Source organism: Rhinopithecus roxellana, chromosome 2 (assembly GCF_007565055.1).
Source record: "Rhinopithecus roxellana isolate Shanxi Qingling chromosome 2, ASM756505v1, whole genome shotgun sequence".
In the NCBI taxonomy this organism is placed as follows: domain Eukaryota; kingdom Metazoa; phylum Chordata; class Mammalia; order Primates; family Cercopithecidae; genus Rhinopithecus; species Rhinopithecus roxellana.
The window spans coordinates 84,917,826-84,931,918 of record NC_044550.1 but is presented as its reverse complement, the minus strand read 5'-3'; the positions used below and the strand labels follow the sequence as shown (position 1 = coordinate 84,931,918).

The window sequence follows — 14,093 nt, the reverse complement described above, 5'->3', positions numbered from 1 at the left end:
CTTTGATCTCACATAGCCTCCTGAACTTTCCTTGTATTTGGGGGAATTACAATAAACACAACAGCCCCTCTGTATGTCAGAGATTATAAGGACACGCACTTGGAGTGGGGGCAGGAGAAAACAAACACATAACATATATTTAACATTTTTAGAGTCATCTCACTAGTTCTAAAGAAATAAAAACATAGGATAAAACTTGAAAATGAAATGAAAGCAAACCTTTGATTTCTAATCTTTTTAGCACTTAGCAGCCTACCTCATATTTTGCTTTTTCATAACTGACTTAGCCAAATCTACTCAGCTTTGATGTTCGTGAGATTAAATGTTATATGAAAACTGAGCAATATGGCTTCAACAAAATAATAAAAGATGAGAATCTCACAAAGATTTAACAGCTGCTCTAATTTAAGAAAACAAGCCAGATATTACATCCATTTTAGTTCATATTAATCATGAATAAAGAACCTTAAGCAAGTAACTAGAATTTTAAAGTCTTTTGCAAATAAGTTTAATATCATTTAATCACATATTACAAAGAAAAATAATGAGCATACACAGTATGGCTAAATGCGCCAATGCCAATGGAAGTCTTTACTGAAGTAAAAGACACTCGGTGTATTTAGTTAAACTGGTCATCTCTCAATTGGGAGTAGGGGTGAGGTTGAATGAACGTAACAGAAAACATGTCTCCCAGCAGAGGATCTCCCCTCCGGCTTCATGCTCGGTTTTCCACAGGCCCATCCTACCGTGACACATGCTAACAGGCTTGCTGACTCTTCACTGATGCTTTTTTGATCTGCCTGATGTTGAACTGAAACCAATTCCGAGTGTGTTCCAAGACTGGCTGTTTGGGACATCACACAGTTTCATACTCTACTCAGTGTAGAAGAAGAAATAACACACCACAAACCACTTCACTCAAATACCAAATCTCTGACCAAATCATAGGGCTGAAGAACATCTCCAGTCATCCAATCCAGTTCCTCGAATCTTGGCAGATAGTCTACCTAACTTATAAGCAAAAACTATTTGTCCTGGATTTAATTAAATCAAATTTAACTTATACTACAATGAGTCAAGGGGCGGGGGCAGGAAAGAGAGAAGCATATTTGTATACACATTTTCTATCTGTCCCATATAAACTAGAACATTTGGAAAAATAATCAACCAAAGTTGTCTATAATAACGCATATTTTAACCCAAACTAGATTAACATGGGAAGTCACTTCACTATTAACAATAAGAAAAATATACAAAAAAATTAAACTTTTTGAAACCTTCAAGTTGTTTTGACAATTACATGATTCAAGCTACTTAAAAAAAAAGTAAGTCCTAATGACAAGAATACATCTTCTTTTGGAAGTAAAGTTTTCAATATGCTAAGTGACATTCAATAACATAAATAGTTGTTTTTAGTATTCTTTCCCTATATACTTCCTTTCCAATAAATGTATTCACTTTCCCTTTTTTAGAATATGTAAAATATAAAAGCCTATGACAAAATATAGACCCTATTCTGTTCTCTCTGAAATAACTATTTTTTCACACAACTAAATCTTAACTACAAAAAATGAGGGCAAGGGAGAATAACAGTTTTAAGTTGCTTTATCTTATCATATAACCTCTAAGATAAGATAAAAATCACACTATGACCAAACTTAAGAGTTTTCCTGATTCTGACAACTTAAAAAAAAAAAAAAATCCCAATGTTGTAACCAAGGATGAATATAAAGCTATAAAATACTTCACGAAATACAAAATGTAGAACAAAACATCATATAATGAACATAAAAACAAGACTAAAGAAGTTGAATATCTGACAATCTTTTCCCTTAAAAATCAAGCAATTTTAACGAATTATTTTATCACCTACAAGTTAGGAAGGCTATGACTGCACACTAGCTTGAATGTTCCCATAAGAGAGATGTGCTAAATACCACTACAGAAGCTTCTTACCATTAATAATCACTTAGCAATCCAATGATCAAAAGGTTAATCCACTAAATAAATTTGATCGGATATTACGATCCCACTGCTAAAAACATCAAAATAATAGATGTGATCCTAAGACAAAATGTCCTTCCTTACTCATCTACCTCATGAAATAGAGTCAATTCCATTTTGCTCAAGGACCAAAGAGCCATTTGAGGTATTCTGTGTCTTCTTGATTTCTTTTTCCTTTCCTACTTTCCAACATTTGCTTATTTCACTATTTATTAACACTTTCATCAGAGGACAAGTGAGATGTAAGAGAAGGTGCAATTCAAACCAGTCACTTTTACTCCTATTAACAACTCTGCTGAGAAAGAATGAACGTGAGAAAGAGACAGAAGAAAAAAGTTAGTTAGGATCAGAAGTTGAAATGAGTGTCTAAAAGGAAGTACTGAAATTATAGCTTAATTGTAATGATTCATGTCCTTCCTCTGGAAATTATCCGATTGTAAAACTAATATTTGTATCATATGTACCTTTGTCTTAAGCAATATAAAAGAATCCCACATTTTAGCCCCCCTGTGTCATTACAGGAGGCATTCTGAGTCTTCCTCGAGATACCTCTAAGTCAGGCAAGCTGAAGACAGTTGTCACCTGCTTGCATGGATCTCTGGATATTAACCAGCTGGCCATGTGTGCATGCAGCTGCCTATGATGAAGGCATTGTATTTGTCCCCATCCTCATCCCCTTCGTCACTCTACTAATCTCACATTTCCCAACTAAGGTAACCTGGGTAGCTCGAGGATAATAAATGAAAGATTATTTTCTTAAAAAAAGAGGACTAGAAGAAGAATGAAGACTAGTTTCAAATTCAGCAAATGTTCTCAATAAGAGGAAGGCCTCACAAGACGAGTCACAGCTTTAGGCTGCGTACTGAAGATGCAGGTTTGGATACCAGAATCATCTTATTCTCCACACCAATAACCACATGATTACAAATCAGCAATGGGAGGCCTGTGCACGGCTCCCAGTCTTGTTTTGTATGGATCAGTGTTGGAAACTCAGATTTCTAGGCTCTGTAAAAATTGGGCAATCTGGCAACACTGAAACAACAGAGCCACATGGCAATGATTACCTAGAACAGGGTGGCTCGGATAGGACGTGAGAACTTCCACTGGCCAGAGTTCCACTGCAGCCCAGTTCCCACAGGCCTGGCCCAGGTAGGCAGGTCAACTTGCCACCCCTGCCATAAGATGAAGCACTGTGCCTGATGAGCAAGTCAGAAAAATGGGGCAAGTAAGGCACACAAGCCGTAAACCCCGGTGTGATGGTGAACTGTGCCTTTAATCTAGATGCATTTAACATGAGACTCCATCCGCTCCTCTCATAAAAGATCTGCTTTAATTTTAGTTCCCCTTCCATTTGTCTCAGGGTTATGTAACCTCACAGGAGGTCACACAAGTCTCCCGAAAAAGAAATTTAAGCTGCCTTTTAAAAATAAAAAAAGAACCATGCATAACAAAGACAAACACAAAACCGAAACTTGAGTTTTCTCCCTTACAAAAAAGCTTCACCCTCCCTGTAAATCTCAAAAGTATAATCTTAAGGGAAGAAGAAATTAAAACACAGACGAGAGAAAACTGTGGCCTGCCCTGAGGACATATGATATGTCATACTCTCAACATGCTATCAAGCAAAAAATATCATTAACATCTTACCATCTTCCAGCTCCAGACAAAGATTGTAGACGGCCACGGGCCTCTTGGTTCTCTGGCCTTGTCTCTTTGACTGCCTCGGTGGCGCATTTGGGGGTGATGCTGACAGGCAGGTGGGCTCAGGGAATGTGGTATCAGGCGGCGTCCGAAAAATCTGCCATCAAAGCATAAAGGACAGGAATTATTTACCATGAACAGAAACCTTTGTGTTACTCCAGTAAACGAGCACCACAACATTTGATCTGGAGTTCATTCAAGACAGGCTAGAGCCCAAAATTCATTCCTTCAAATGAAGGGAAGAGGTCATAGCCTTTTATTTTTTTAACAGAAGATTCCAAAATAAAATATCTGATTAAATTTAAGTCAAAACAATATCAGATTGTTATATGATTGTTATATATCAAATAATTCATTCCAAAACTAAACAAGTAAAACTATCGTTAGCTGATATAGACAGTACCACAGCCCTTCATCTCCAAAGGAAGCAGCCAGGATAAAACATTAAAAATAAGTATTTCATTAAATTTTACAGAAGGTTATATTTACACCAAAACGTTGGCCTCAATTTTTTCCAAACTACGTAAACAGAAACATATGACTGCAAATACTTTTTACACATTTAAAAATAGCCTATGCTTATGAAATTACCTTTCTAGCTTCCCATTTACATTTTTCATAAAATGTTTTCTAGATTTTATCAATTCATTTAATACCCTCTAACTCCTCTTTTATTTCCCCTTTCATTTATGAAACCCAGAATATTAGCACCTTGATTTATCTACAGTGTCATTCATAGATCAGTAATAATAACATTAATTAAAATGTGCTGCTCCTTTGCTTAGCAAATTTTGAGAAAAGCAATCTGTGCCACAAAGGAAAGCATATCATACGGAGGTGATTGATAATAGACCCTCCATAGCAGCGAGATCCCAGTTTAGAGGCTTCCTTCCAGCAACGCTGCAGGCCCTTCATCCTTCAATAAAGTCATAAAGTAAAATACATTAGAGATAGCAACGTAATAGAAGCTGCATCTCTAAAGGATTGACGTTCCTCAGGTGGAAGCAGAAAACAGGAAGAAAGTCAGTTAGCTTTAAACAAAACATGAATATAAAACCCACAAATACCTAATGTATGCGGGGCTTAAATCCTAGAGGGCAGGTTGATGGATGCAGCAAACCACCATGGCACATGTATACCTATGTAACAAACCTGCACGTTCTGCACATGTATCCCAGAACCTGCACATTCTGCACGTGTATAATTTAAAAACAAAAAGCACTCTGAGAATGTCTCACTGTTTTATATTTTTTATATTAAAAGAAAAAGTGGGACACAACCTTCCATACAAGTGAGGGTGTATCACTTACATATACGTATCACTGAACAACTAACAACGATGTTGCAGTTTTAATTGCACAGTCTAAAAGTTTGCACCTTCAAACTATTACATACCAATAAAAATAAGCTATTTCAAAGAGAACATTTGCTTTATAGTCCCATACTGCCCCCTCATGTGTAAATGAAATTTTAAAAAAATGATTTAAGTTACTGTAGACAAATATGTACTAGCGAAAATTTAATTTATTGCTCCAACTGGTAACCTGCTAACAGCATGTTTCCACAAAATCTGTGTTCCAATAGGCCCATCTGGCCAACACTGAACTACTTATCTGCCTGAAAACTCCTCTGCTGCCTGGACTATCATCCACAGCTGGATTTACTGCCATGTGTCATTGTTCAGATGTAAGAAGGCTGTGGGGTGGTGGGAACAGGAGAGCAGTTAAGTTGAGAAGTCCCATAACAGTGAAGGAGAGAAGAAAAGCCAGGAAACAAGACTCCACTGAAAAAAAAATGGCACCTGTGACATTTAAAACAGCTCCCCAGCTTACCTACTAATATGTTTGATGTTTACAAACATGGCAGATGCCTCTAGGATGTCACCAGAATAGAAAACCAAGCCATACACACAGCCAGTATATCCAAAGCATAAATTAGCAAAGAAAAAGTTATATCCCAACAACTGGTGATAGATAGATGATAACCTTCCAAACAGACCCTCTCAGAGGATCATACTGACCGGAACAGTGCAAATGGTGAAAACTGCCCCACCTCTTTCCTCCAGTTTGAAGTGAGGGCATTGGGGAAAGGGTGTGGAGGGGTGAGGTGTGGAGGCCACCCCAAACTGCAGAGCCAGACTACCAAGCAAAATGAGACCCTGCAGAGGACTGATCTCAGTCCTTCCCAGCACCTCAGTCCAAATCTCAGGGCTGGGCCCAACCCAGGTTGGTCTCCAGAAGACTTAAGGCACTGTTTAGCTCACATCAGAGTATCTGGGAATGAGGACCAAGCTTTGGAGTCTGTTTTGTTTTCTTTGGTTTACATCTTAAAGCTCCTCAGGTGATTCTTTTGTATAGTCAAGACTAAGAAACAATGATTTAGATACAGGTATTCCACTGTTATTTTATACTTGTCTCGGATGAACAAAAGTCAATTATCAAAACACCAGAAAATGGGAGTGCAAATGAGTTCAACCATTGTGGAAGACAGCATGTGATTCCTCCAAGATTTAGAAACAGAAATATTAATACCATTTGACTCAGCAATCCCATTACCAGGTATATGCCCAAGGAATGTAAATCATTCTGTTATAAAGATACACGCCATGTGTATGTTCACTGCAACACTATTCACAATAGCAAAGACATGGAATCAACCCAAATGCCCATCAATAATAGACTGGATAAAGAAAATGTGGTGTATATACATATACCATAGAATACTATGCCGTCATAAAAATGAACAAGATCCTGTCCTTTGCAGGGACGTGGATGGAGCTGGAAGCCATTATCCTCAGCAAAGTAATGCAAGGAAAATAATAATAATAATAATAATAATAATAAACGCATGTTCTCACCTATAAGTAGGAGCTGAACGATGAGAACCATGGACACATGGGGGAACACACACTGAGGCCTGTCAGTGAGGCAGGGGGAGGGAGAGCATCAGGAAGAACAGCCAATGCATGCTGAGCTTAATACCTAGGTGATGGGTTGATACATGCAGCAAACCAGCATGCCACACGTTTGTGTAACAAATCTGCACATCCTGTACATGTACCCCCAGAACTTAAAAGGTGAAGGGGAAAAAAAAACACCAGAAAAATTATTTCATAAAATTTGGCACTGTACATATATAATCAATTTCTTGAACCTTGCCAAGTCCTAATGAGGTATAAAATATGTCAGAGATTCTAAACACACACCACACCCTCAATAAGTTCTATGTTGTATAGGCTGAACATCCCAAATGCAAAAATCTGAAATCTGAAACACTCCAAAATCTGAAACTTTTGAGCGCTGACATGACACTCAAAGGAAATGCTCATTGGAGCATTTTGAATTTCAGATTTGGGATACTCAACTATTACACGTAATGCAAATATTGAAAAATTTAAAAAAAAATTGAAATTCATAACACTTCTGGTCCCAAGAATTTCCATGAAGGGATACTCAACCTGTATTAGCACTTCAGAAAGCTAAGCTATCATCCCGATTAACACGGGCAGCAAATCACAGATGCTCATCTAAGATAGCACTATCCTGGCTTTTAAATCCTAACAGCTATGGAAGGTTAGGTTAGACTCCCCCCCTCCCCCCGAGGTGGAGTCTCACTTTGTCGCCCAGGCTGGAGTGCAATGGCGTGATCTCAGCTTGGCTTGGCTCACTGCAACCTCTGCCTCCTGGGTTCAAACGATTCTCCTGCCTCAGCCTCCTGAGTAGCTGGGGTTACAGGCGTGCACCACCATGCCCAGCTAATTTTTGTATTTTTAGTAGAGATGGGGTTTTACCATGTTGGTCAGGATGGTCTCTAACTCCTGACCTCATGATCTGCCCACCTCAGCCTCCCAAAGTGCCGGGATTACAGGTGTGAAATGAGAACCATAATGCTTGTACTATAGGGATTAAGTGACATAATGTTTATAAAGTGTTCAGTACAGTGCCTGGCACACAGTAGGCAGAAATAAATGGTAGCTATTTGTATTCATAATATAATTGCAATAGTAAATAATTATAAAAATGAATTCAGACCCTCATGACTCCACTCAACTGTTATTTTAGAGGGCACTAATTTCTTGGGGTCTTGAATATTCCCCAAATTCAGTGCTCTGAGCCAAGTTATTCTAAAGTGCTATGGAAAAGGACATCAAGCAATGGACTAAAGAAAAGTAACAAATGGAGCACCTTTACAAAATTCCCAAGTAACCTGGAATCAAACAATTGTTTCCTGTATTTATTTCTGTACTCTAGCACCAAAATTTTGGATATAAAATACTTCCTAATTCATTTAATACATTTAACATTTAATAAACACCTACTAGGTAGCAAGCTTTCTCATAAGCAGTTTAGTAGTCTCAGCAGCCTTTGAGGTAATATACTGTTCTACACATTTTACAAATAAGCAAAGCTCAAAAATTAAACAATTAGCACAAGTCTCTACGGTTTCAAAATGGTAGAGTTGGCATCTGAAGTTGGCTTTCATTCCAAAGTCACTGCTGCCAAACTATAAAAATATTATAGGTTTATGAAACAAACAACATTTAATTCTTAGGGAAAAATACTACCAGCTAGTACTATCTTCTGTCTGTTTAGAAAGAGTAAAATGGGGAATAGCTACATAAATTCACCATCCCCTTCTACATGTTCTGAGAATACATTACCTTTATATGCATTTACTTTGTCTTCCAATGCCCCAGTTCTGAAGCCTTTTTTTTTTTTTTTTTTTTTTTTTTTTTTTTTTTTTTTTTTGATACAAAGCCATGCTCTGATGATCTCTCTGAAACACCAGGAATGACTTAAAGGGACACTGTTTTTAGATCTACAAGAAGAGGAAATAGTAAAACTATTTACTTTAAAATTCTGACCTGTGATTTTGGCAATCGAATTCTAGAAGATAAAATGTAGCTTATCTTGTTCTACATTGCCAAGATGTGTGTCATCTCTAAAGATAATACTGATTTGCCAATTCTAGAACCACTGCATGGATGTAAATTCCTCTCAGTGCCCAGGTCTCCTTCTAAGATTACCCAGCTCTCTCAACTTTCCTGACATCACACCTCTCACTGCCTTTGTTCTAGGAGAGATGAACTTATCTTAAGCAATATTGAGAATCAAGAGATTACATCTATTCAAAACTTTTATTCCCCCCAGGGTGAAAATTTTTTCACAGCACCTACGTATCTACAACATAAGAAAAACTCAAGTCTGACAATCCAATGACAAAAAACACTCCACGTGTAGGCATGCCAGGTAAGGAAGTGCTTGCTTACTTGGGTCTCCTAAGAGTGCCAGCACAAACAGCAGTCTGGCACTACTGTTCAGAGTTACAGATTCCTCAGACACAACACAATGGATGTTTATGCCCATGGGACTCAGCCATTTATACAAATCCCTCCCCAAGTCCTTCAGGCTCTGCTACCAGGGGCCACATGTGGAAACGACTGCACCACTTCTGCCAGAAATATTTTGCCAATAACAGGATATAAGACAGTCTCTGAAAATTCTGCTTTAGCACACAACTTAAACCTGAAGCATTTGATTGAACTGAATTAATAAATACTGTAAGTCCACAGTATCTATCTATGTAATGATATCACACTTCCTCTACCTGAATTCCTTTACATACACACACACATACATATTTATGGTTACTGGCTCATCACTGTCACAGCTCTCATTATAATGTTGGGATGCTTTAGACCTTAGAAGCAGGCCTCAGAAAACAGAATCTCTCTCTGCTCTCCCCAAGGCAGGTATCTTCCCCTGCATTAAAGAACTGGCCTTCCTGGCTTACCTATTAATTATTTATATTAAAAGAAAAAGTAGCACACAACCTTTGATACAAGTGAGGGTGTATCAGGTACTGTCTATACCTAAAGAAAGTTTTACCTGTTTAGCTTTGGAATGAATTATTTGATGTGTAACGATCTGATGTTGTTTTGACTTAAATTTAATCAGATTTTATTTTCGAATCTTCTATTAAAAAAATAAATCCTCTGACCTTCCTTGTCTGACTTTAGGTCATAAGACCTCCATTTCAGAAGGCGTCTTGCTCTATATTCTGGAGGAAGGAATGCTGCACAGAGAGGCCAAGAAGAATCTGAACAGTCAGGCGTTGCTGGGTTTCTCTTTCAGTCCATTAGCATTAGATCAGACCCTTTCTGTACAATTATATTTCCGCTTTGTGGTCAGTCGTGCCCATCCAATGAACTCTCCATAGGGTATGAAAAGCTTCTGGAGAGCTGAACACAGAGCTTCCTGGAGGGTGGTACACCAAGGGGAGGCATGGAAGCTCCACACCCCTTCCTCCATAGCTCACCCTATGCATCTCTTTATCTGTATCCCTAGCAATATCATTCATTCATTCACTTTACTTTCTTGAGACAGAGGCTCACTCTGTCCCCCAGGCTGGAGTGCAGTGGCACAATCTTGGCTCACTGCAATCTCCGCCACCCAGGCTCAAGCGATTCTCCTGCCTCAGCCTCCCGAGTAGCTGGGATTACAGGCATGCACCACCACATCCAGCTCGTTTGTTTGTTTGTTTTTTGTTTTTTTAAGTAGAGATGAGGTTTCACCATGTTGCCCAGACTGGTCTTAAACTCCTGGCCTCAAGTGATCTGCCTGCTGCGGCCTCCCAAAGCATACAATGTCCTGTATACTAAATCGGTAAATGTGTTCGAGTTCTGTGAGCCACTCTAGCAAATTAATCGAAACCAAAGCAGGGGTTGTGGGAACCCCAAGTGGAAGCCAGTCAGTCAGAATTTCTGGAAGCCCAGATTCGCGACTAGCATCTGAAAAGGGGGCAGTCTTGGGGACTAAGCCCTCAATCTGTGGCATCTGGCACTACCTCCAGGTGTTGGAATTGAATGGGAGGACACCTAGCTGGCGCTCGCTGGAGAGCTGACTGCTTGCTTGGTGTGTAGGGAAAACCCCCACACATCTGGACTTGGAGGTTTTCTGTGTTGACTGTTGTGTTATGAGAACAGAGGAAAAAACAATTTGCATTTTTTCCCTCATTAATTTTTTTTTCTTTCAGAGACAGGGTCTTGCTCTGTTGCCCAAGATAGAGTGCAGTGGTACAATCACAGGTCGCTGCAGCCTTGAACTCCTGGGCTCAAGCAATCCTCCTGCCTCAGCCTCTTAAGTAATCAGGACTTCAGGCATGTGTCACCACAACCAAATAATTTTTAATGCTTTTGCAGAGACAGGATCTCGTTCTGTCAGCCAGGCTAATCTCGAACTCCCGGTCTCAAGTGACCCTCCCACCACAGCCTCTCAAAGCACTGGGTTTACAGGTGTGAGTCACTGCATCCAGCTCCAGTAATTCTTTTTTAAAAAGATGTTTCTACCAACAAGTTCACTGGTCTTTATTATGACAGGAAGATTATGATTGTATATTCCTATGTTCTCAAATAACAGTTGCAACTTCTGGGTACTTGCCACTTGCCTCACATTATGCCAAGTGCTTGACTTACAAAGATTTGAACCCACTTCCCTCACTCCACTGTACATGTCTTGACCACTGTGTTCCACTGCCTCCAACATCACCCAGCCATACCAAGCCCCATTCACAGTATGTCCTCTGTGCTGATGTCTTATTTCACAGAACTATACTTATCCATAAGCAGACAGAGGTATTTCCAGAAGACAGCTAGAAATCAATGCAGACTCTCCTAAGTTAACATAGAAAGGAGGGACAGAAATAAAATGTCCAGTCTTCTTTCTAAAATAGCACAGTTACAAAATGGCCAAATACTACTTTGAGCTTTGGAGTCTACAGGTTTAAGCAAACCCTGATCACCTTGGGGTTGTTTGACTAGGTTCGCTCCAAGGTAATCTGAACTTCAACCTACAACTTTACCTCAGAGTAGCTACCACGTGAACAGTACACAGAGAGAGCACTGAAAACCTTTTCCAGCTCTCTGTCCTTGAATCACCATGACTAAATATGGGTCTTTTCTAGAAAATTTAACTAGAATTGACGACAGGGTCTGACAGTAAAATACCAGTCGGGTTCAGGCTTGAGGCTGGAAATATGCTACAGTTTCATGTTTGTTCTGGTTCATTAAAACTCAGAATCTTGAAGCTGGAAAGTATCCTACTTACCCCTTAGGCCAAGCCCATTATTTCACAGTTGAGCAAACTGAGGACCCGTGGTTAAAGATTTGCTCATATTCACACCACTAGTCAGTGGCAGAGTCAGGCCTTATTCCCAGAGCAGGTCTCACGGCCAACTGCTACTTCCTATCTTGCTAGCTTTGACCCCTTCTTTCTAACAAAGTACCCCACATGCATGTACTTCCTCTTCTGGGCAGTTTTTGCTGAATAGCTGAAATTCCTCAAAGTGATTTCCAATGCATTACAGATGCAAGAGGCTGACATTAGAGCATAGGAAGGGTCCTGTTTGGAGTCCTGCTGCGACCTATCAGTATGAGGCCCTCTCTACCATGTCACAGGAGACTAGAGAAAGGCCACCAGGAGAAAAGAGAGGGAAGAAAGGAACAGGAGACATTCCCCTGCCAGTGGTCACCTGTCCCACAGGTTCAGGCCCTGACTCAGCATCGGCTTTTCAAAAAACAACTACAACTTTGGTTTACAACTAAAACTAAAAGAAGAAAAAAGTTCTTTTCTGAAATATACCAAATTGGTACAGTTTCTGTTTTTCTAAATTTTTTTTAGGTTTTATTTCAGGAAACATTTTTAGACCCCTTTCCCAAGTTCCAGTGGGATATACCATATTGATTTCAGTAGCACTCTATACGCTAAATAGAGTGATACATAGCCGACTTTGGTTTTTGCATTAAAGATTTCAGCATATTGACAATCTTTATCAATCAGACTTTATAAAGTACAACACACTCCAGAACTACCTACTCCACCCACAGGCATCTTCAGTGCCACTAGGGATGCAACATCAGTGTTCTGCTTCTTCCAGTGTTTCATTTCACAAAGACCAACAGAAGGAATAATAACTTTGATAATATGCTCAGAACCAAATGGCATTACAGACATTTTCACTACATCAACCTTCTCCCCATCTACATCAGGTGATCCTCTCCTGATTAAGCCAAAGCTGCATCACTATTATGTTCATGGTGTGAACATATATCCCCAATTATAAAATGTTGTTTTCTGGTTTGCAAACCTTTAAAAACACTCCAGGTGCAGTTTCATCAATTTGCACCTGCAAACATTTGGAAAACACAGCATATGATTTCCGAAGTCAGAAGAATTCACTTCTCCAAATATAGCTGTAATGTTGACTTTCATAACCTAAATGTCTACAAATACTCTTCGCTCAGTAAAAAGCCAAAGCCTTTTTTCAATGTGTCCCTTGCTCACATGCAAACAAAAAGTTTACATTTCAGTAATAAATGCCTAGACTAACATTAATAAAATATACTCTATGTCAACAATAAGGCATACTCCGTACACAACATTCCTTTCTTTCTCCTCTTCTTCCTCCTCCTTCAATGTTGGTAACAACTTCTTGAAGTTCCTTTTCTCCTCTCTTTTCACCCTTCTTTCTGAGCCTCAAGCCCTCCCTTAAAAATCACTGGGTCCTACTAGCAGCACAGAAGATCAAAACATAGTAAATGTACCACTGGCAGTCTCAAAGACCTGAGGATCCCCAAGAAGAGGATTTGCTCCCCTTGGATAGTGAGAACCCTGATAAAAAAGAGTCTTCCTTAAATGACACTGGTGAAACTTTAAACTAAGTAAACACATTTAGAACTAATTGACTCATCATCGCATGAAATTTCCAACATGAATGATATTTTTATTTTGGAATACAAGCCATGACCCCTAGTCATTTGGGTAGGCTACAGTAACTTTTCTTTTTTTTTTTTTGAGATGGAGTCTCACTCTGTCGCCCAGGCTGGAGTGCAGCGGCGAGATCTTGGCTCACTGCAACCTCCGCCTCTGGGGTTCACAGCATTCTCCTGCCTCAGCCTCCAGAGTAGCTGGGACTACAGGCGCCTGCCACCATGCCTGGCTAATTTTTTGGATTTTTAGTAGAGACGGGGTTTCACCATGTTAGCCAGGATGGTCTCAATCTCCTGACCTCATGATCCGCCCACCTCGGCCTCCCAAAGTGCTGGGATTACAGGCGTAACTTTTCCTAGAAAGAAAAAAATAAGCCATGCACCGATTCATTCTCCAAAAGGAAATGTGCAAATTTTAGTCACAATGAAGAACACATCTCTTGAAGGCATGTATACGTATTTATCAGAATCATGTGAAACCTATTCCAAGTACACATATTTACAGGAATGGCTTACATATTTAAGAGAGAATCCAATATTTTCTTTTTTCCATTTCCATTTCAGCTCTAATAAAAATAAAATGCCTAAAGCAAATTCATGTTTTGAAAGTGGTCAATGGTGG

At 39.4% G+C, this 14,093-nt stretch overlaps 1 protein-coding gene across 1 annotated transcript in view; it reads right to left on the bottom strand.

The window, feature by feature from the left end:
* The window catches only part of ARHGAP10 (Rho GTPase activating protein 10), a 336,548-nt gene that overhangs the window by 47,526 nt on the left and 274,929 nt on the right, over nucleotides 1-14,093 (bottom strand). The window contains exon 19 of the mRNA XM_010368443.2: nucleotides 3,652-3,802. Coding sequence (XP_010366745.2) covers nucleotides 3,652-3,802 — 151 coding nt within the window. The remainder of the gene's footprint in view (nucleotides 1-3,651; nucleotides 3,803-14,093) is intronic.